This window comes from Oncorhynchus gorbuscha, linkage group LG19 (genome assembly GCF_021184085.1).
Source record: "Oncorhynchus gorbuscha isolate QuinsamMale2020 ecotype Even-year linkage group LG19, OgorEven_v1.0, whole genome shotgun sequence".
Taxonomy (NCBI): Eukaryota; Metazoa; Chordata; class Actinopteri; order Salmoniformes; family Salmonidae; genus Oncorhynchus; species Oncorhynchus gorbuscha.
In genome coordinates this window covers 78,973,043-78,996,104 of record NC_060191.1, presented here as the reverse complement: position 1 = coordinate 78,996,104, position 23,062 = coordinate 78,973,043, and the positions used below count along the sequence as shown (strand labels likewise).

The 23,062-nt window shown below is 44.1% G+C and overlaps 1 protein-coding gene across 3 annotated transcripts in view; it reads left to right on the top strand.

Moving 5' to 3' along the window:
* Positions 1-23,062, top strand: part of LOC124005882 (nectin-1-like) — a 579,711-nt gene that overhangs the window by 443,655 nt on the left and 112,994 nt on the right. For all 3 annotated transcript variants that reach the window (XM_046315515.1, XM_046315519.1, XM_046315518.1), the window contains exon 6: positions 13,817-13,964. In XM_046315515.1, coding sequence (XP_046171471.1) covers positions 13,817-13,964 — 148 coding nt within the window. The remainder of the gene's footprint in view (positions 1-13,816; positions 13,965-23,062) is intronic.

Sequence of the window (23,062 nt, the reverse complement as noted above, 5' to 3'; positions counted from 1 at the left end):
TTAAATAGTGCACTACTTTTAAGTGCTCCTTTCAAAAGTAGTGCACTACATAGGGAATATGGTGCCATTTTGACCAAGGCCTCTTCCTGTCAGACCCACCAGGGACAAGCTGACAATAATGGAGACATCATGGAGGCTGGAGAGAGAGAGGGGGCTGGGGGAGGGAGAAAGGAAAGAGAGAGTGGGGATGGGGATGGGGGAGGGAGAGAGGGGGATGGGGGAGGAAGAGAGGCGGATGGGGGATGGAGAGAGGGGGATGGGGAGGGAAAGAGGGGGATTGGTGAGGGAGAGAGGGGGTGGGGGGAGGGAGAAAGGAAAGAGAGAGGAGAGAGGGGGATGGGGGAGGGAGAGAGGCGGATGGGGGGATGGAGAGAGGGGGATGGGGAGGGAAAGAGGGGGATGGGGAGGGAAAGAGGGGGATTGGTGAGGGAGAGAGGGGGTGGGGGAGGGAGAAAGGAAAGAGAGAGGGGGATGGGGATGGGGGAGGGAGAGAGGGGGATGGTGGAGGAAGAGAGGCGGATGGGGGGATGGAGAGAGGGGGATGGGGGGATGGAGAGAGGGGGATGGGGAGGGAAAGAGGGGGATTGGTGAGGGAGAGAGGGGGTGGGGGAGGGAGAAAGGAAAGAGAGGGGGGGATGGGGATGGTGGAGGAAGAGAGGCGGATGGGGGGGATGGAGAGAGGGGGATGGGGGAGGGAGAGAGGGAAGAGAGAGGAGGAGGTCGAAGGGAGAGTAGAGAGGATAGAGGAAGATCAGAGGAAGGAATCTTGCATCGTTAGATGTTTTTTTGATAGCTCAAACCGTTGTCAGTTACGCCTGTCTGCGAGCAGAGATGACAGGTTGGAGCCAGGTATAGGGACAGGGACAGTGGAGGAAGGCATACTGTTAGCCTGGTATAGGGACAGTGGAGGAAGGTATACTGTTAGCCTGGTATAGGGACAGTGGAGGAAGGTATACTGTTAGCCTGGTATAGGGACAGTGGAGGAAGGTATACTGTTAGCCTGGTATAGGGACAGTGGAGGAAGGTATACTGTTAGCCTGGTATAGGGACAGTGGAGGAAGGTATACTGTTAGCCTGGTATACAGTGGAGGAAGGTATTAGCCTGGTATAGGGACAGTGGAGGAAGGTATACTGTTAGCCTGGTATAGGGACAGTGGAGGAAGGTATACTGTTAGCCTGGTATAGGGACAGTGGAGGAAGGTATACTGTTAGCCTGGTATAGGGACAGGGACAGTGGAGGAAGGCATACTGTTAGCCTGGTATAGGGACAGTGGAGGAAGGTATACTGTTAGCCTGGTATAGGGACAGTGGAGGAAGGTATACTGTTAGCCTGGTATAGGGACAGTGGAGGAAGGCATACTGTTAGCCTGGTATAGGGACAGGGACAGTGGAGGAAGGTATACTGTTAGCCTGGTATAGGGACAGGGACAGTGGAGGAAGGTATACTGTTAGCCTGGTATAGGGACAGTGGAGGAAGGTATACTGTTAGCCTGGTATAGGGACAGTGGAGGAAGGTATACTGTTAGCCTGGTATAGGGACAGTGGAGGAAGGTATACTGTTAGCCTGGTATAGGGACAGTGGAGGAAGGTATACTGTTAGCCTGGTATAGGGACAGTGGAGGAAGGTATACTGTTAGCCTGGTATAGGGACAGTGGAGGAAGGTATACTGTTAGCCTGGTATAGGGACAGGGACAGTGGAGGAAGGTATACTGTTAGCCTGGTATAGGGACAGTGGAGGAAGGTATACTGTTAGCCTGGTATAGGGACAGTGGAGGAAGGTATACTGTTAGCCTGGTATAGGGACAGTGGAGGAAGGTATACTGTTAGCCTGGTATAGGGACAGTGGAGGAAGGTATACTGTTAGCCTGGTATAGGGACAGTGGAGGAAGGTATACTGTTAGCCTGGTATAGGGACAGTGGAGGAAGGCATACTGTTAGCCTGGTATAGGGACAGGGACAGTGGAGGAAGGTATACTGTTAGCCTGGTATAGGGACAGTGGAGGAAGGCATACTCTGAGCAGAACACTAACGTCCCTCATGACTTGTAGTTCCCCGGTGAGAAATAAACAGACACTAAAGGAGATATAATTCTGTTAATTTCCCCCACACCATATATGGTCAGGAGAATCTCCTTTGTGAGAGTGTGCTTCAATTACTGTATAACAGCAATGATACTACATCATAAGAGTTACATCATCGTCACCTTCACAGCAGCAGCCCAAGTGATTCAACGTACGATGAAGCATCCATTTACATCAGCTCTCCATCTGAACTAACAGTCCCAAATGCCACCCCATTCCCTACGCAGCGCACTACCTTCCAACCCTACACGACGTGGTTTTGGATGCCTCCTTATAAAACAGAACAATTAGATGACATCTCTAAGAACAGTTAGAATTCATATGGTTAAATTATTTGACACTATTTTCCTATATAGCGTTTCATTTTCTTCTCTCCACTCCGAGTGTTCTGTTTGGCACTCACCTCGGATGACGTTTGCCACCGTCTCAGAAAGAAGAAAAAGAGAGAGAGGAGAAAGAAATCCACGTTATCCCAAATGGCACCCTATTCCTAATGGCAGCCAACGGGCCCTGATCAGAAGTAGTGCCCTACATACGGAATAGGATGGCATTTGGGACATGGTCTTAGTGTAATTAGTGTAATCATTTCAACAATTCCAGAGGGGATAGATCATAATAGCAGATCAATCAAAAGTTAGTATTCAAACACAATTCGGATCTTTCAGTATTCTTTGTCTTTACAAAATGTGGTTTGACAGCCTTGGCTTTATCATCAATTGAAGAAAGAATGATATATTCGATTGAACATTACACATTGTCTTTAGAGGAAATACCAGTGATAATGTGGTAAATTGGGAGTTGCCCTCATGGGTCATAAAAATAAAATATCTTTTGAAGTAGTCAAGTGCAACGTTCTCCCATTGTTCTCCCATTGTTCTTTAGTCAAAATAAAAATTAATAGGTTTAGGAATCACATGATGAGGTTTAGGAATCACATGATGAGGTTAAGGAATCACATGATGAGGTTTAGGCACCTCAGTACCTCCAGGCTCTGATCAGGCCCTACACCCAAACAAGGGCACTGCGTTCATCCACCTCTGGCCTGCTCGCCTCCCTACCACTGAGGAAGTACAGCTCCCGCTCAGCCCAGTCAAAACTGTTCGCTGCCCTGGCCCCCCAATGGTGGAACAAACTCCCTCACGACGCCAGGACAGCGGAGTCAATCACCACCTTCCGGAGACACCTGAAACCCCACCTCTTTAAGGAATACCTAGGATAGGTTAAGTAATCCCTCTCACCCCACCCCCCTAAGTTTTAGATGCACTATTGTTAAGTGACTGTCCCACTGGATGTCATAAGGTGAATGCACCAATTTGTAAGTCGCTCTGGATAAGAGCGTCTGCTAAATGACTTAAATGTAATGTAAATGTAGGAATCACATGATGAGGTTTAGGAATCACATGATGAGGTTTAGGAATCACATGATGAGGTTAAGGAATCACATGACTAGGTTAAGGAATCACATGACGAGGTTAAGGAATCACATGATGAGGTTAAGGAATCACATGACTAGGTTAAGGAATCACATGATGAGGTTTAGGAATCACATGACTAGGTTAAGGAATCACATGATGAGGTTTAGGAATCACATGATGAGGTTAAGGAATCACATGACTAGGTTAAGGAATCACATGATGAGGTTTAGGAATCACATGATGAGGTTTAGGAATCACATGATGAGGTTAAGGAATCACATGATGAGGTTTAGGAATCACATGGTGAGGTTAAGGAATCACATGACTAGGTTAAGGAATCACATGACTAGGTTAAGGAATCACATGACTAGGTTAAGTAATCACATGATGAGGTTTAGGAATCATATGATGAGGTTACGGAATCACATGACTAGGTTTAGGAATCACATGATGATGTTTAGGAATCACATGATGAGGTTTAGGAATCACATGATGAGGTTAAGGAATCACATGATGATGTTTAGGAATCACATGATGAGGTTACGGAATCACATGACTAGGTTTAGGAATCACATGATTAGGTTTAGGAATCACATGATGAGGTTACGGAATCACATGACTAGGTTTAGGAATCACATGACTAGGTTAAGGAATCACATGACTAGGTTAAGGAATCACATGACTAGGTTAAGGAATCACATGATGATGTTTAGGAATCACATGATGAGGTTTAGGAATCACATGATGAGGTTAAGGAATCACATGACTAGGTTCAGGAATCACATGATTAGGTTAAGGAATCACATGACTATGTTCAGGAATCACACGATGAGGTTTAGGAATCACATGATTAGGTTAAGGAATCACATGACTAGGTTAAGGAATCACATGATGATGTTTAGGAATCACATGACTAGGTTAAGGAATCACATGATGATGTTTAGGAATCACATGATTAGGTTAAGGAATCACATGATGATGTTTAGGAATCACATGACTAGGTTAAGGAATCACATGATGATGTTTAGGAATCACATGATGAGGTTTAGGAATCACATGATGAGGTTAAGGAATCACATGACTAGGTTAAGGAATCACATGACTAGGTTCAGGAATCACATGACTATGTTCAGGAATCACATGACTAGGTTGAGGAATCACATGACTAGGTTGAGGAATCACATTACTTGGTTAAGGAATCACATAATGAGGTTAAGGAATCACACGATGAGCTTAAGGAATCACATGACTAGGTTAAGGAATCACATGGTTAATGTAATGCTAGATAGGTGGAATATTGGGGCACGTTGTGTTTTACCTCATGATGGCCCCCTGCTGGTCAGTTATTGTAATGCAATAGTTTTGCCCTGTCTACAACCCACATGGTACCCTCTTCCTTACAGTGGCTTGGGAAAGTATTCCCCCCATGGCATTTTTCCTATTTTGTTGCCTTACAACCTGGAATTAAAATATTTTTTTTTTTGGGGGGGGTGTATCATTTGATTTACACAACATAGCTACCACTTTGAAGATGCAAAATATTTTTTTATTGTGAGACAAAACAAGAAATTAGACAAACAATTAATTGAACTTGAGCGTGCATAACTATTCACCCCCCAAAGTCAATACTTGTAGAGTCACCTTTTGCAGCAATTACAGTTGCAAGTCTTTTGTTGTATGTCTCTATAAGCTTGGCACTTCCAGCCACTTGGATTTTTGCCCATTCTTCAAGGAAAAACTGCTCCAGCTCCTTCAAGTTGGATGGGTTCTGCTGGTGTACAGCAATCTTTAAGTCATACCACAGATTCTCAATTGGATGGAAGTCAGGGCTTTGACTAGACCATTCCAAGACATTTAAATGTTTACTGCTTTAGCAGTACGCTTAGGGTCATTGTCCTGCTGAAAGGTGAACCTCCATCCCAGTCTCAAATCTCTGGAAGACTGAAACAGGTTCCCCTCAAGAATTCCCCTGTATTTAGTGCCATCCATCATTCCTTCAGTTCTGACCAGTTTCCCTACTGATGAAAAACATCCCCACAGCATGATGCTGCCACCACCACGCTTCACAGCGGGGATGGGGTTTTCGGGGTGATGAGAGGTGTTGGTTTTCACTTTCCTTGATGGCCGAAAAGCTACATTTTAGTCTCATTTGACCAGACTACCTTCTTCCATATGTTTGGGGAGTCTCCCACATCCCTTTTAGAGAACACCAAACATGTTTGCTTATTTTTTTTCTTTAAGCTATGTCTTTTTTTTCTGGCAACTCTTAAAATCCAGCTCTTTGTAGTTCCTTCAGGGTTATCTTTGATATCTGTGGTCTCTTTGTTCCCTCTCTGCTTACTGCTTGGTGTCTCTTGGCAGGTTTATTGTGGTGCCACTTCCTTTTCCATTTGTTATAACGGATTTCAAGGTGCTCCGTGGGATGTTCATCGTTGCTGATATTTTTCATAATGATGTAATTCATACACAGATCTGTATTTCTCCACGACTTTGTCCCTGTTTGGAGAGCTCCTTCGTCTTCATGGTGCCCCTTGCTTAGTGGTGGTAGAGACATTGGGGCCTTTCAGAACAGGTGTATATATACTGAGATCATGTGACACTTAGATTGCACACACGTGGACTTTATTTAACTGATTATGTGACTTCTGGAGGTAATTGGTTTCACCAGATCTTATTTAGGTGCTTCATAGCATAGGGGGTGAATACATATGCACGCAACAATTTCAAGTTTTGATTTTCTATTGAATATTTTGAAAGAATATTTTTATTTCAATTCATTTCACCAGTTTGGACTGTTTTGTGTCCATTACATGAAATACAAATACAAAGCTGTTTAAATTACATGGCAACCTATTCCCTATATAGTATACTACTTTTGACCAGGGTCCATGGCAACCTATTCCCTATATAGTATACTACTTTTGACCAGGGTCCGTGGCAACCTATTCCCTATATAGTATACTACTTTTGACCAGGGTCCATGGCAACCTATTCCCTATATAGTATACTACTTTTGACCAGGGTCCATGGCAACCTATTCCCTATATAGTATACTACTTTTGACCAGGGTCCATGGCAACCTATTCCCTATATAGTATACTACTTTTGACCAGGGTCCGTGGCAACCTATTCCCTATATAGTATACTACTTTTGACCAGGGTCCATGGCAACCTATTCCCTATATAGTATACTACTTTTGACCAGGGTCCGTGGCAACCTATTCCCTATATAGTATACTACTTTTGACCAGGGTCCATGGCAACCTATTCCCTATATAGTATACTACTTTTGACCAGGGTCCATGGCAACCTATTCCCTATATAGTATACTACTTTTGACCAGGGTCCGTGGCAACCTATTCCCTATATAGTATACTACTTTTGACCAGGGTCCGTGGCAACCTATCCTATTCCCTATATAGTATACTACTTTTGACCAGGGTCCATGGCAACCTATTCCCTATATAGTATACTACTTTTGACCAGGGTCCATGGCAACCTATTCCCTATATAGTATACTACTTTTGACCAGGGTCCATGGCAACCTATTCCCTATATAGTATACTACTTTTGACCAGGGTCCGTGGCAACCTATTCCCTATATAGTATACTACTTTTGACCAGGGTCCGTGGCAACCTATTCCCTATATAGTATACTACTTTTGACCAGGGTCCATGGCGTGGCAACCTATTCCCTATATAGTATACTACTTTTGACCAGGGTCCATGGCAACCTATTCCCTATATAGTATACTACTTTTGACCAGGGTCCATGGCAACCTATTCCCTATATAGTATACTACTTTTGACCAGGGTCCATGGCAACCTATTCCCTATATAGTATACTACTTTTGACCAGGGTCCGTGGCAACCTATTCCCTATATAGTATACTACTTTTGACCAGGGTCCATGGCAACCTATTCCCTATATAGTATACTACTTTTGACCAGGGTCCATGGCAACCTATTCCCTATATAGTATACTACTTTTGACCAGGGTCCATGGCAACCTATTCCCTATATAGTATACTACTTTTGACCAGGGTCCATGGCAACCTATTCCCTATATAGTATACTACTTTTGACCAGGGTCCATGGCAACCTATTCCCTATATAGTATACTACTTTTGACCAGGGTCCATGGCAACCTATTCCCTATATAGTATACTACTTTTGACCAGGGTCCATGGCAACCTATTCCCTATATAGTATACTACTTTTGACCAGGGTCCATGGCAACCTATTCCCTATATAGTATACTACTTTTGACCAGGGTCCATGGCAACCTATTCCCTATATAGTATACTACTTTTGACCAGGGTCCATGGCAACCTATTCCCTATATAGTATACTACTTTTGACCAGGGTCCATGGCAACCTATTCCCTATATAGTATACTACTTTTGATTGGAGCCATATGGGCTGTGATCTACAGTAGTACACTACATAGGGAATAGGGTGCATACTCACCGTGATGCCCAGTAGGATAACTCGTCTGTGTTGACCAGCGGTTGCTGTTTTTCCTCCCATGGAATTTACATTATAAAGTGAGCAACAGCTGCTGTCGTATCGTAGCGCCAAGGAACCAACCAGCACAATGGTTGGCTGCTCTTATTGCTGTGAAAAATGTTTGTCACCGTGTGTGTTTGTGTGTTTGTGTGTGTGTGTGTGTGTGTGTGTGTGTGTGTGTGTGTGTGTGTGTGTGTGTGTGTGTGTGTGTGTGTGTGTGTGTGTGTGTGTGTGTGTGTGTGTGTGTGTGTGTGTGTGTGTGCTTTTGCGTGTGTATCTGTGTGCGTGTGTATCTGTGTGCGTGTGCGTGTGTATCTGTGTGCGTGTGCGTGTGTATCTGTGTGCGTGTGCGTGTGTATCTGTGTGCGTGTGCATGTGTATCTGTGTGCGTGTGTATCTGTGTGCGTGTGCATGTGTATCTGTGTGTGTGTGCGTGTGCATCTGTGTGCGTGTGTATCTGTGTGTGTGTGTATCTGTGTGTGTGTGTGTATCTGTGGGGGTGTGTAATCTGTGTGCGTGTGTATCTGTGGGGGTGTGTATCTGTGTGCGTGTGTATCTGTGTGTGTGTGTGTATCTGTGTGTGTGTGTATCTGTGTGCGTGTGTATCTGTGTGCGTGTGTATCTGTGGGGGTGTGTATCTGTGTGCGTGTGTATCTGTGGGGGTGTGTGTGTGTATCTGTGTGCGTGTGTATCTGTGTGCGTGTGTATCTGTGTGCGTGTGTATCTGTGTGCGTGTGTGTGTGTATCTGTGTGCGTGTGTGTGTATCTGTGTGCGTGTGTATCTGTGTGCGTGTGTATCTGTGTTCGTGTGTGTGTGTATACATGTGTTTGTGTGTTCATAGTTGTGTGTGTGTGACGAAGGGTTTAACCTGTTTTAAGTAGTGAGATGTTTTTTAGAGCCCATTTTTACCACCTTCTCTCCCGGATCAGCCTTCTATATCTCCTGTGAACATGGCCACAAATTTAGAAGTGTGAGTAGAGGTACAGATGTGGATGGATATTTGAACAAATCCATTGAATGTACACCATCATAAATAAACCCATTATTCATTAGTTTCTGGACAGGTTCTAAGGAACATTATACAAATAAACAGACATGTATTTTCAAGAGAATAGAATGGTTGAGGTTAATGACTGGTATGTGCAGTCTGTATGTTACATGGATACACATTACATACACATGTATTTTTGTTCATTTTAAACAAACAGACACACTTATTTTTTATTTTACCTTTATTTAACCGGGCAAGTCAGTTAAGAACAAATTCTTATTTTCAATGACGGCCTAGGAACAGTGGGTTAACTGGTCTAGGAACAGTGGGTTAACTGGTCTAGGAACAGTGGGTTAACTGGCCTAGGAACAGTGGGTTAACTGGTCTAGGAACAGTGGGTTAACTGGCCTAGGAACAGTGGGTTAACTGGTCTAGGAACAGTGGGTTAACTGGCCTAGGAACAGTGGGTTAACTGGCCTAGGAACAGTGGGTTAACTGCCTGTTCAGGGGCAGAACAACAGATTTGTACCTTGTCAGCTTGAGGGTTTTGAACTCGCAAACTTCTGGTTACTAGTCCAACGCTCAAACCACTAGGCTACCCAGGCACTTAGCCTGATCACAGTTAACAATTTTTTTTTTTTTATAGTAGGCAAAGAATAAAATGAAATATAACAGAATAAAATACAAAACTATATTTTTCCCACACAACTTGTGTCACGTGTGGAACTGTTGTATGAAAGAAAAGGTGATATGTTGAAACAAAAGACGGCGTTTTGTCTGTTTCCTCTCGTCACTCTGCTTTGGGAGCGTAGATACTGTCTACATCATGATACCGATTAAAAATAATAGCAATCTAAAAAAAACGGGAGTCTCATCGTGGAAATTTCCTGTATTACCAAATCACGTGAGAGCAAACCACCAAATCACGTGAGAGCAAACCACCAAATCACGTGAGAGCAAACCACCAAATCACGTGAGAGCAAACCACCAAATCACGTGAGAGCAGACCACCAAATCACGTGAGAGCAGACCACCAAATCACGTGAGAGCAAACCACCAAATCACGTGAGAGCAGACCACCAAATCACGTGAGAGCAGACCACCAAATCACGTGAGAGCAAACCACACAAGTCAGAGTTATATCACAAAGTCCATCTTTAATTATATGAGCTTCACCATAGCCCTGTGACTCAGATCAATTCAGTGTCTATAAATGCATTCTCTGAGAGTGTCAACATAATGGCAACTGAGATCCTTTATAGCAAAGACACACCCATCTAAATTCATATAACAGATCATAACAAATATTTTAATATATATATATATATATCAAATATATTAAATTCAAATAACAGATCATAGGAACATTACACAAAGAACCTTTTACCAGAAAAAGGAGAATCCCATAATTTAATAATAATAATAGCATTAGCTATAAATTATCATTCAGTTTGGTCTCCTAAACCAAAGCTCTTATCTCGTTCTTGGGACAACATAGTACCAAGACATTACCTCGTCCAATGGTATATATCAATTGTCAATTTCTAGATACTCCCATAAAAAACTGTGTGTGACTGGCAAACAGACATTGTGGAGCCACCTAACTGGTTTCCCATTAATCACACCATCCCTTCACATGGTTTAGGAATAGTTACAGACACATTCACAGATAAGACTAACCCGACCTCTCCCCTCTCTGGGCCCAAGTAACTATTCCACATAAGTATACTTATAAAAATGAATAAAACATCTTATTTATCAATGTTACCTAAATAATTCTGATTCTGCTACCACAGTCTCATCTAGAGGCTTTGAAATATATAAATAAATGATGCTAAATTTGTTTGAAAAACTTTGTTTTGAATGGTGTATTAGGGAGCTTTCAAACATAGGCTCATGGTTGTGTTCATGGTTGTGGTTGTGGTTGTCCACAGAGTGTGTTGTGGTGGGTGCAGGATGCATGATGGGGAATGGATGACAGAGAAATGCACTTTAGGATGTGCAGCTTAGTTTCCACCTAATTTTGTGGGCAGTGTAATCTGAGGGAAATATGTCTCTCTAATATGGTCATACATTGGATAGGAGGTTAGGAAGTGCAGCTCAGTTTCCACCTCATTTTGTGGGCAGTGGGCACATAGCCCGTCTTCTCTTGAGAGCCATGTCTGCCTACGGCGGCCTTTCTCAATAGCAAATCAAATCAAATCAAATTTATTTATATAGCCCTTGTTGTCTTGCATCAGCAAGGCTATGCTCACTGAGTCTGTACATAGTCAAAGCTTTCCTTAAGTTTGGGTCAGTCACAGTGGTCAGGTATTCTGCCACGGTGTACTCTCTGTTTAGGGCCAAATAGCATTCTAGTTTGCTCTGTTTTTTTGTTAATTCTTTCCAATGTGTCAATGTTTCATTTAATTTAATTTTTGTTTTCTCGTGTTTTGGTTGGGTCTAATTGTGTTGCTGTCCTGGTACTCTGTAGAGTCTGTTTGTGCTGGTGAACAGAGCCCCAGGACCAGCTTGCTTGGGGGACTCTTCTCTTCTTATTTGGTGTTTTACGTTGTACACTGAGGACATTTTTTACAGAATTCTGCATGCGGAGTCTCAATTTGGTGTTTGTCCCATTTTGTGAATTCTTGGTTGGTGAGCGGACCCCAGACCTCACAACCATAAAGGGAAATGGGTTCTGTAACTGATTCAAGTATTTGTAGCCAGATCCTAATTGGTAAGTTGAATTTTATGTTCCTTTTGATGGCATAGAAGGCTCTTCTTGCCTTGTCTCTCAGATCATTCAAAACTTTGTGGAAGTTACCTCTGGCGCTGATGTTTAGGCCGAGGTACGTATAATTTTTTGTGTGCTCGCAACTGGACCTTTTTTAGAACACCATTATTTTGGTCTTACTGAGATTTACTGTCAGGGCCCAGGTCTGACAGGGCCCGGGTCTGTCAGGGCCCAGGTCTGTCAGGGCCCAGGTCTGTCAGGGCTCAGATCTGTCAGGAACCAGGTCTGTCAGGGCTCAGATCTGTCAGGAACCAGGTCTGTCAGGGCTCAGATCTGTCAGGAACCAGGTCTGTCAGGGCCCAGGTCTGTCAGGAACCAGGTCTGTCAGGGCTCAGATCTGTCAGGAACCAGGTCTGTCAGGGCCCAGATCTGTCAGGGCTCAGATCTGTCAGGAACCAGGTCTGTCAGGGCTCAGATCTGTCAGGAACCAGGTCTGTCAGGGCCCGGGTCTGTCAGGGCCCAGGTCTGACATAATCTATGCAGAAGATCTAGGTTCTGCTGTAGGCCCTCCTTGGTTGGGGACCGAAACACCAGACATTTGACTTCAGATTATAGTAGGGTGAGGCCGGGTGCTGCAGACTGTTCTAGTGCCCTCGAAAATTAATTTATATATATAGTAAAGGAAGTGGGGCTCAAGCTGCATCCCTGTCTCACCCCACGGCTCTGTGGAAATAAATGTGTGTTTTTGCCAATTTTAACTGCATACTTGTTGTTTGTGTACATGGATTTTATAATTTTGTATATTTTTCCCCCAACACCGCTTTCAATCAATTTCTATAGCCAGATTGAGTCAATAGCTTTTTTGAAATAAAAAGTGTTTGCCTTTATTTTGTTTAGTTTATTTGCCAATTAGAGTGTGCAAGGTGAATACGTGGTCTGTGGTTCAGAAATTTGACATTTGCTCAGTACTTTATTTTCAGAGAAGAAATGTACAAGTCTGCTGTTAGTGATGCAGAGCATTTTCCCGAGATTTCTGTTGACGCATATCCCACGGTAGTTACTTGAGTCAAATTTGTCTCCACTTTTGTGGATTGGGGTTAACATTCCTTGATTCCAAACATTGGGGAAGATGCCAGAGCATGAAGTTAAAGAGTTTAAATATAGCCAATTGGAATTTGTGGTCTGTATGGTTTGTTTTTTGGGTTGGAGGGTTTGTATTTTGTCCTGTAGTTCATTCAATGTAATTGGAGAATCCAGTGGGTTCTGGTCTTTAATAGTTGATTCTAAGATTTGTATTTGATCATGCATATGTTTTTGCTCTTTGTTCTTTGTTATAGAACCAAAAAGATTGGAGAAGTGGTTTACCCATACAGTACATCTTCCTTTTGGATAGATAATTCTTCGTGTTGTTGTTTAGTGTTTTCCAATTTTCCCAGAAGTGGTCAGAGTCTATGGATTCTTCAATTACATTGAGCTGATTTCTGACGTGCTGTTCCTTCTTTTTCCGTAGTGTATTTCTGTATTGTTTTAGTGATTCACCATAGTGAAGGAGTAGACTCAGATTTTCTGGGTCTCTATGTTTTTGGTTGGATAGGTTTCTCAATTTCTTTATTATGTTTTTGCTTTCTTCATCAAACCATTTGACATTGTTGTTCATTTTGTTAGGTTATCTGCTTGATTTGTTTTATTTGATAGGGAAGCTGAGAGGTCAAATATACTGTTTAGGTTTTCTACTGCCAAGTTTACATCTTCACTGTTACAGTGGAACGTTTTGTCTAGGAAGCTGTACAAAAGGGATTGAAGTGGTTGTTGCTTAACTGTTCCTTGGTAGGTTACTACATTGCAATAATGTCCTTCCATCTAACGCATTTCTTAATATTATGCAGTTGATTTTGCTTTGATGCCTCATAATTGAGTACTGCTCTGTTCAAGTAGTCTGTGATTTTGCTGTGATCTGATAGGCTGACTGTGAACGCTCTGAGAGGATCCTGGTTGATGTCAGTGGTGAATTAGTTTACAATACTCTCTCTCTTTCTCCAGGTGATGTTCTGAACTGTCACTCCTCCCTCTTTCCAACTGTCATCCCTCTCTCCTCTCCTCCACAGAGAAGCCGATGGCCCGGGGTCCTCCTGGAGGAATATTGGGGGTGTTGGGAGGGGTCGTAGCCGCTGGTCTCATCATCGCCGTGGCTGTCACAGTCTTCATGGTTTACCGGCGGCAGCAGAAGACTCGCACCGAGACTGACAATGACCTGTGAGTTCCCACGAGCTGAGGGGGAGGGAGTGGTGGGTGGCCGGATATAGACTATAGAATAGGGTCTAGTGAGGTGGGGAAAGACAGGGAGTAGGGTCTAGTGAGGTGGGGAGAGACAGGGAGTAGGGTCTAGTGAGGTGGGGAGAGACAGGTATTAGGGTCCTGTGGGGAGAGACAGGGAGTAGGGTCCTGTCCCCCCTCCTCTAACTATAATAGAGACATAACAACCCCCCCTCCTCTAACTATAATAGAGACATAACAACCCCCCCTCCTCTAACTATAATAGAGACATAACAACCCCCCTCCTCTAACTATAATAGAGACATAACAACCCCCTCCTCTAACTATAATAGAGACATAACAACCCCCCTCCTCTAACTATAATAGAGACATAACAACCCCCCTCCTCTAACTATAATAGAGACATAACAACCCCCCTCCTCTAACTATAATAGAGACATAACAACCCCCCCTCCACTAACTATAATAGAGACATAACAACCCCCCCCTCTAACTATAATAGAGACATAACAACCCCCTCCTCTAACTATAATAGAGACATAACAACCCCCCCCCCCTCCTCTAACTATAATAGAGACATAACAACCCGCCTCCTCTAACTATAATAGAGACATAACAACCCCCTCCTCTAACTATAATAGAGACATAACAACCCCCCCCTCCTCTAACTATAATAGAGACATAACAACTCCCCCTCTAACTATAATAGAGACATAACAACCCCCTCCTCTAACTATAATAGAGACATAACAACCCCCCTCTAACTATAATAGAGACATAACAACCCCCCTCCTCTAACTATAATAGAGACATAACAACCCCCCTCTAACTATAGTAGAGACATAACAACCCCCCGCCTCTAACTATAATAGAGACATAACAACCCCCCCTGGTCTAACTATAATAGAGACATAACAACCCCCCTCCTCTAACTATAATAGAGACATAACAACCCCCCCCTCTAACTATAATAGAGACATAACAACCCCTCCCCTCCTCTAACTATAATAGAGACATAACAACCCCCTCCTCTAACTGTAATAGAGACATAACAACCCCCTCCTCTAAATATAATAGAGACATAACAACCCCCTCCTCTAACTATAATAGAGACATAATAACCCCCTCCTCTAACTATAATAGAGACATAACAACCCCCCCTCCTCTAACTATAATAGAGACATAACAACCCCCCCTCCTCTAACTATAATAGAGACATAACAACCCCCCTCCTCTAACTATAATAGAGACATAACAACCCCCCTCCTCTAACTATAATAGAGACATAACAACCCCCTCCTCTAACTATAATAGAGACATAACAACCCCCCTCCTCTAACTATAATAGAGACATAACAACCCCCTCCTCTAACTATAATAGAGACATAACAACCCCCCTCCTCTAACTATAATAGAGACATAATAACCCCCTCCTCTAACTATAATAGAGACATAACAACCCCCCTCCTCTAACTATAATAGAGACATAACAACCCCCCTCCTCTAACTATAATAGAGACATAACACCCCGCCTCCTCTAACTATAATAGAGACATAACAACCCCCCTCCTCTAACTATAATAGAGACATAACAACCCCCTCCTCTAACTATAATAGAGACATAACAACCCCCCTCTAACTATAATAGAGACATAACAACCCCCCTCTAACTATAATAGAGACATAACACCCCGCCTCCTCTAACTATAATAGAGACATAACAACCCCCTCCTCTAACTATAATAGAGACATAACAACCCCCCTCCTCTAACTATAATAGAGACATAACAACCCCCCTCTAACTATAATAGAGACATAACAACCCCCCTCCTCTAACTATAATAGAGACATAACAACCCCCCTCTAACTATAATAGAGACATAACAACCCCCTCCTCTAACTATAATAGAGACATAACAACCCCCCTCTAACTATAATAGAGACATAACAACCCCCCGCCTCTAACTATAATAGAGACATAACAACCCCCCGCCTCTAACTATAATAGAGACATAACAACCCCCCCCTCTAACTATAATAGAGACATAACAACCCCCCTCCTCTAACTATAATAGAGACATAACAACCCCCTCCTCTAACTATAATAGAGACATAACAACCCCTCCCCTCCTCTAACTATAATAGAGACATAACAACCCCCCTCCTCTAACTGTAATAGAGACATAACAACCCCCTCCTCTAACTATAATAGAGACATAACAACCCCCCTCTAACTATAATAGAGACATAACAACCCCCTCCTCTAACTATAATAGAGACATAACAACCCCCCTCCTCTAACTATAATAGACATAACAACCCCCCTCCTCTAACTATAATAGAGACATAACAACCCCCTCTAACTATAATAGAGACATAACAACCCCCTCCTCTAACTATAATAGAGACATAACAAACCCCCTCTAACTACAATAGAGACATAACAACCCCCTCCTCTAACTATAATAGAGACATAACAACCCCCCCCTCCTCTAACTATAATAGAGACATAACAAACCCCCCTCTAACTATAATAGAGACATAACAACCCCCGTCCTCTAACTATAATAGAGACATAACAACCCCCTCCTCTAACTATAATAGAGACATAACAACCCCCTCCTCTAACTATAATAGAGACATAACAACCCCCTCCTCTAACTATAATAGAGACATAACAACCCCCCTCCTCTAACTGTAATAGAGACATAACAACCCCCCTCCTCTAACTATAATAGAGACATAACAACCCCCCTCCTCTAACTATAATAGAGACATAACAACCCCCCTCCTCTAACTATAATAGAGACATAACAACCCCCCTCTTCTAACTGTAATAGAGACATAACAACCCCCCTCCTCTAACTATAATAGAGACATAACAACCCCCTCCTCTAACTATAATAGAGACATAACAACCCCCCCTCCTCTAACTATATATCATATCATAACAGACTCTCAATAATCACATCAATCAATACTCTCGTCATTTGTTACATTACCTTTTGTGGGGACCCATTGGGGTTCCTCTGGTCATAAATAGTACACTACATAGGAAATAGTGTGCCATTTGGGACTATGTATAGTGGATATGTTGTCACCATACTATGTCGTCAAGAAGGTTCATCGGTAATCCTTCTCTTTCCAGAGGTCATTGATGTATAGACGATGACAGGCAACACAGTGAACACACATTCCTGCCTTCCTCGTTAATTTGGAACGTAGATAGACTTGATGACATCAATGTAGACTTCTTGCTCTTCGTATTAGAGGGTTACTTGATTGTGGTGCTTTCTTGATTTGACAATTTCCCCCGTTGATAATCAGGTGTTTCAATCACGCTCTGATTGCAGGGAATTCTACCTCATACTCCCCCCCCTACACCACTGTGCTTCGGTAAGAAGTGGCACCCTAACCCCTATTTAATTCACTGCTCTTACAGGGCTCATGTCAAATATAGTGCACTAAATAGGGAATAGGGTGCAATTTCGGACGGAGACACTGTCTCAGTGTTATGGGGGATAAACCGAGATGAACAGTTGCTTGATGGGCTTTGGGTTTTAATAGATACATTGCCTGTATCATGTGTTGTTAATTTCAATTTTAGAGTCAACTACTGTAGAGACTAATATTGAGATAAACTAAAGTGACAGAATGATAAATATGGCAGGAACTTTTGTTTTCTTTCTCCAGAGGTGGAAAAGTGAAGATATCTTCATAGAAAATTATTCAGTCAGACACCTTGTAAAATACCCCTGGAGTAAAAGTCGCAAAGTATCTGGTTTTAAATATACTTAAAGTATCAAAAGTAAATATCACCTCAAAATCCTTTTATTAAGCAATCCAAATGGCACCATTTAGGGAATTCCAACTATCAGACATAATTTACAAATTAAGCATTTGTGTTTAGTGAGTCCTCCAGATCAGTGGCAGTAGGGATGACCAGGGGTGTTCTCTGTTTAGTGAGTCCTCCAGATCAGAGGCAGTAGGGATGACCAGGGGTGTTCTCTGTTTAGTGAGTCCTCCAGATCAGAGGCAGTAGGGATGACCAGGGATGTTCTCTGTTTAGTGAGTCCTCCAGATCAGAGGCAGTAGGGATGACCAGGGATGTTCTCTGTTTAGTGAGTCCTCCAGATCAGAGGCAGTAGGGATGACCAGGGATGTTCTCTGTTTAGTGAGTCCTCCAGATCAGAGGCAGTAGGGATGACCAGGGGTGTTCTCTGTTTAGTGAGTCCTCCAGATCAGAGGCAGTAGGGATGACCAGGGATGTTCTCTGTTTAGTGAGTCCTCCAGATCAGAGGCAGTAGGGATGACCAGGGGTGTTCTCTGTTTAGTGAGTCCTCCAGATCAGAGGCAGCAAGGATGACCATGGATGTTCTCTGTTTAGTGAGTCCTCCAGATCAGAGGCAGTAGGGATGACCAGGGATGTTCTCTGTTTAGTGAGTCCTCCAGATCAGAGGCAGTAGGGATGACCAGGGATGTTCTCTGTTTAGTGAGTCCTCGAGATCAGAGGCAGTAGGGATGACCAGGGATGTTCTCTGTTTAGTGAGTCCTCCAGATCAGAGGCAGTAGGGATGACCAGGGATGTTCTCTGTTTAGTGAGTCCTCCAGATCAGAGGCAGTAGGGATGACCAGGGATGTTCTCTGTTTAGTGAGTCCTCCAGATCAGAGATGGTAGAGATGCCCTGAGATGTTCTCTGTTTAGTGAGTCCTCCAGATCAGAGATGGTAGAGATGCCCTGAGATGTTCTCTGTTTAGTGAGTCCTCCAGATCAGAGATGGTAGAGATGCCCTGAGATGTTCTCTGTTTAGTGAGTCCTCCAGATCAGAGATGGTAGAGATGCCCTGAGATGTTCTCTGTTTAGTGAGTCCTCCAGATCAGAGATGGTAGAGATGCCCTGAGATGTTCTCTGTTTAGTGAGTCCTCCAGATCAGAGATGGTAGAGATGCCCTGAGATGTTCTCTGTTTAGTGAGTCCTCCAGATCAGAGATGGTAGAGATGCCCTGAGATGTTCTCTGTTTAGTGAGTCCTCCAGATCAGAGATGGTAGAGATGCCCCGAGATGTTCTCTTGATAGAGTAAGTGTGTGATTTGGACCATTTCCCTGTCCTACTAAAGCATTCAAAATGTAATAAGTACTGTTGGGTGTCAGGGATTTAAATAGTACTGTTGGGTGTCAGAGATTAAGTAGTACTGTTGGGTGTCAGAGATTAAGTAGTACTGTTGGGTGTCAGAGATTAAGTAGTACTTTTGGGTGTCAGGGAATTAAGTAGTATTTTTGGGTGTCAGGGAATTAAGTAGTACTTTACATCAGTTAGTATCTAATGAGCATCTCCCATCTTTATCCTCTATATATTATTAAATGATGTCATATTTATATTTAGGTGTTCTCCTCCTCTGATGGCAGTTAGCCCTGCGTGACTCTGTTCTGGGGGAGGCTGACAGCATTATTTATTATAATTAAGGACAGCAAAAAGCTATTAAAAGAGATATGGGATGGGAGCCCTTACTTAGCCCCTATTCTGTCTCGCCACAGTGACTCAGGTAATTTTCCTTTGCCTCAGAGAAGCGTCTCTGCCAGCTGCTACCCACACACAGGAAGAGAGGGGGAACATAACACAATAGAGGGAGAAAGAGAGGGAGAGCGAACAGAGAAGAAGACAGAGGGATCACGCAGCAATAGCAAGAATAACAAGAAACAATTCAAGTACAAGAACAGAGAGAAGATTACAGAGTAAAGTAGTAAACACAGTTTAACTCACACCTCACCTCACACCTAACACCTCCTACCTCACACCTAACACCTCACACCTCACACCTCCTACCTCACACCTCACACCTCACAACTCACACCTCACACCTCACACCTCACACCTCACATCTCACACTTAACACCTAACACCTCACACCTCCTACCTCACACCTCACACCTCACACCTAACACCTCCTACCTCACACCTACCACCTCCTACCTCACACCTCACACCTCACACCTAACACCCAACACCTCCTACCTCACACCTCACACCTCACACCTCACACCTACCACCTCCTACCTCACACCTCACACCTAACACCTCCTACCTCACACCTACCACCTCCTACCTCACACCTCCTACCTCACACCTACCTCACACGCCTCACACCTCCTACCTCACACCTCCTACCTCACACGCCTCACACCTCACACCTCACACCTCCTACTTAACACCTCACACCTCACACCTAACACCTCCTACCTCACACTTCACACCTCCTACCTCACACCTCACACCTCCTACCTCACTCCACACAACTCACACCTCACACCTCACACCTCACACCTCACACCTCCTACCTCACACCTCACGCTCCTACCTCACTCCACACAACTCACACCTCACATCTCACACTTAACACCTAACACCTCCTACCTCACACCTCACACCTCACAACTCACACCTCACACCTCACACCTAACACCTAACACCTCCTACCTCACACCTCACACCTCACACCTAACACCCAACACCTCCTACCTCACACCTCACACCTAACACCTAACACCTCACACCTAACACCTCCTACCTCACACCTCCTACCTCACACCTCACACCTCACACCTCACACCTCACACCTAACACCTAACACCTAACACCTCCTACCTAACACCTAACACCTCCTACCTCACACACCTCACACCTCACACCTCACACCTCACACCTCACAACTCACACCTCACACCTCACACCTCACACCTCACATCTCCTACCTCACACACCTCACACCTAACACCTCACACCTCACACCTAGCACATCACACCTCACACCTCCTACCTCACACCTCACACCTCACATCTCCTACCTCACACACCTCACACCTCACACCTCACACCTCACACCTAACACCTCACACCTCACACCTAACACCTAACACCTAACACCTCCTACCTAACACCTAACACCTCCTACCTCACACACCTCACACCTCACACCTCACACCTCACACCTCACAACTCACACCTCACACCTCCTACCTCACACCTCACATCTCCTACCTCACACACCTCACACCTAACACCTCACACCTCACACCTAGCACATCACACCTCACACCTCCTACCTCACTCCTCACACCTCACACCTAACACCTCACACCTAACACCTCACACCTCACACCTAACACCTAACACCTAGCACATCACACCTCACACCTCCTACCTCACTCCTCACACCTCACACCTAACACCTCACACCTCACACTTAACACCTCACACCTCACTCCTCACACCTCACACCTAACACCTCACACCTCACACTTAACACCTCACACCTCACACCTCACACCTCACACCACAAACCTCACACTTCACACCTCACTCCTCACACCTAATACCTCACACCTAATACCTCACACCACACACCTCAAACATCACACCTCACACCTCAAACATCACACCTCACACCTGGTCAAAGAAAAGGAGTAGGAAACTAGGTCTGTGTCCCAAAGGTCCCCCTATCCCCTATATAGTACACTACAGTCCACCAAGGCCCATAAACTGACCATAGGGCTCTGGTCAAAGGAAGTCCACTATATAGGGAGACACAGGCCTATGTGTTTGGTTGCCAGGCTAGGAGAAGGTTGTCATTATGCAATAGTCCATTATCCATGTTTGCTCCAGAGGCTTATGGGAGGGAATGTACGGGGACTTGCTGTTGCCTCTCATCCCTATTTGGGAATATCACCAAGACAACCAAGGCTCCGGAGCTTAACATCTGGGGTCTAGATGTACACAGAAGTCCTTCATCAAATCACTTGACAAGAGGAGGATGCTGATTTGATACTTCAGGGGGCCACACTTGCTCCACAAATCATGTCATTGATTAGATATTCAAAAGGTTTGAATATTACCATTACAGATGGGGTTACTTAACAGATAGCTACCCTACGTTACATGTGCCAGAATTCCATATCATATGTGTTTGTCTTCTATGTTCGCTGCACTGAACCCAGGTCCAATACTAGATACCACACTGATCCCAGGTCCAATACCAGATACCACACTGATCCCAGGTCCAATACCAGATACCACACTGATCCCAGGTCCAATACTAGATACCACACTGAACCCAGGTCCAATACCAGATACCACACTGATCCCAGGTCCACTACTAGATACCACACTGATCCCAGGTCCAATACCAGATACCACACTGATCCCAGGTCCAATACTAGATACCACACTGATCCCAGGTCCAATACTAGATACCACACTGATCCCAGGTCCAATACTAGATACCACACTGATCCCAGGTCCAATACCAGATACCACACTGATCCCAGGTCCAATACTAGATACCACACTGATCCCAGGTCCAATACCAGATACCACACTGATCCCAGGTCCAATACCAGATACCACACTGATCCCAGGTCCAATACCAGATACCACACTGATCCCAGGTCCAATACTAGATACCACACTGATCCCAGGTCCAATACTAGATACCACACTGAACCCAGGTCCAATACCAGATACCACACTGATCCCAGGTCCAATACTAGATACCACACTGATCCCAGGTCCAATACTAGATACCACACTGAACCCAGGTCCAATACCAGATACCACACTGATCCCAGGTCCAATACTAGATACCACACTGAACCCAGGTCCAATACCAGATACCACACTGATCCCAGGTCCAATACTAGATACCACACTGAACCCAGGTCCAATACTAGATACCACACTGATCCCAGGTCCAATACTAGATACCACACTGATCCCAGGTCCAATACTAGATACCACACTGAACCCAGGTCCAATACTAGATACCACACTGATCCCAGGTCCAATACTAGATACCACACTGAACCCAGGTCCAATACCAGATACCACACTGATCCCAGGTCCAATACTAGATACCACACTGAACCCAGGTCCAATACCAGATACCACACTGATCCCAGGTCCAATACTAGATACCACACTGATCCCAGGTCCAATACTAGATACCACACTGATCCCAGGTCCAATACTAGATACCACACTGAACCCAGGTCCAATACCAGATACCACACTGATCCCAGGTCCA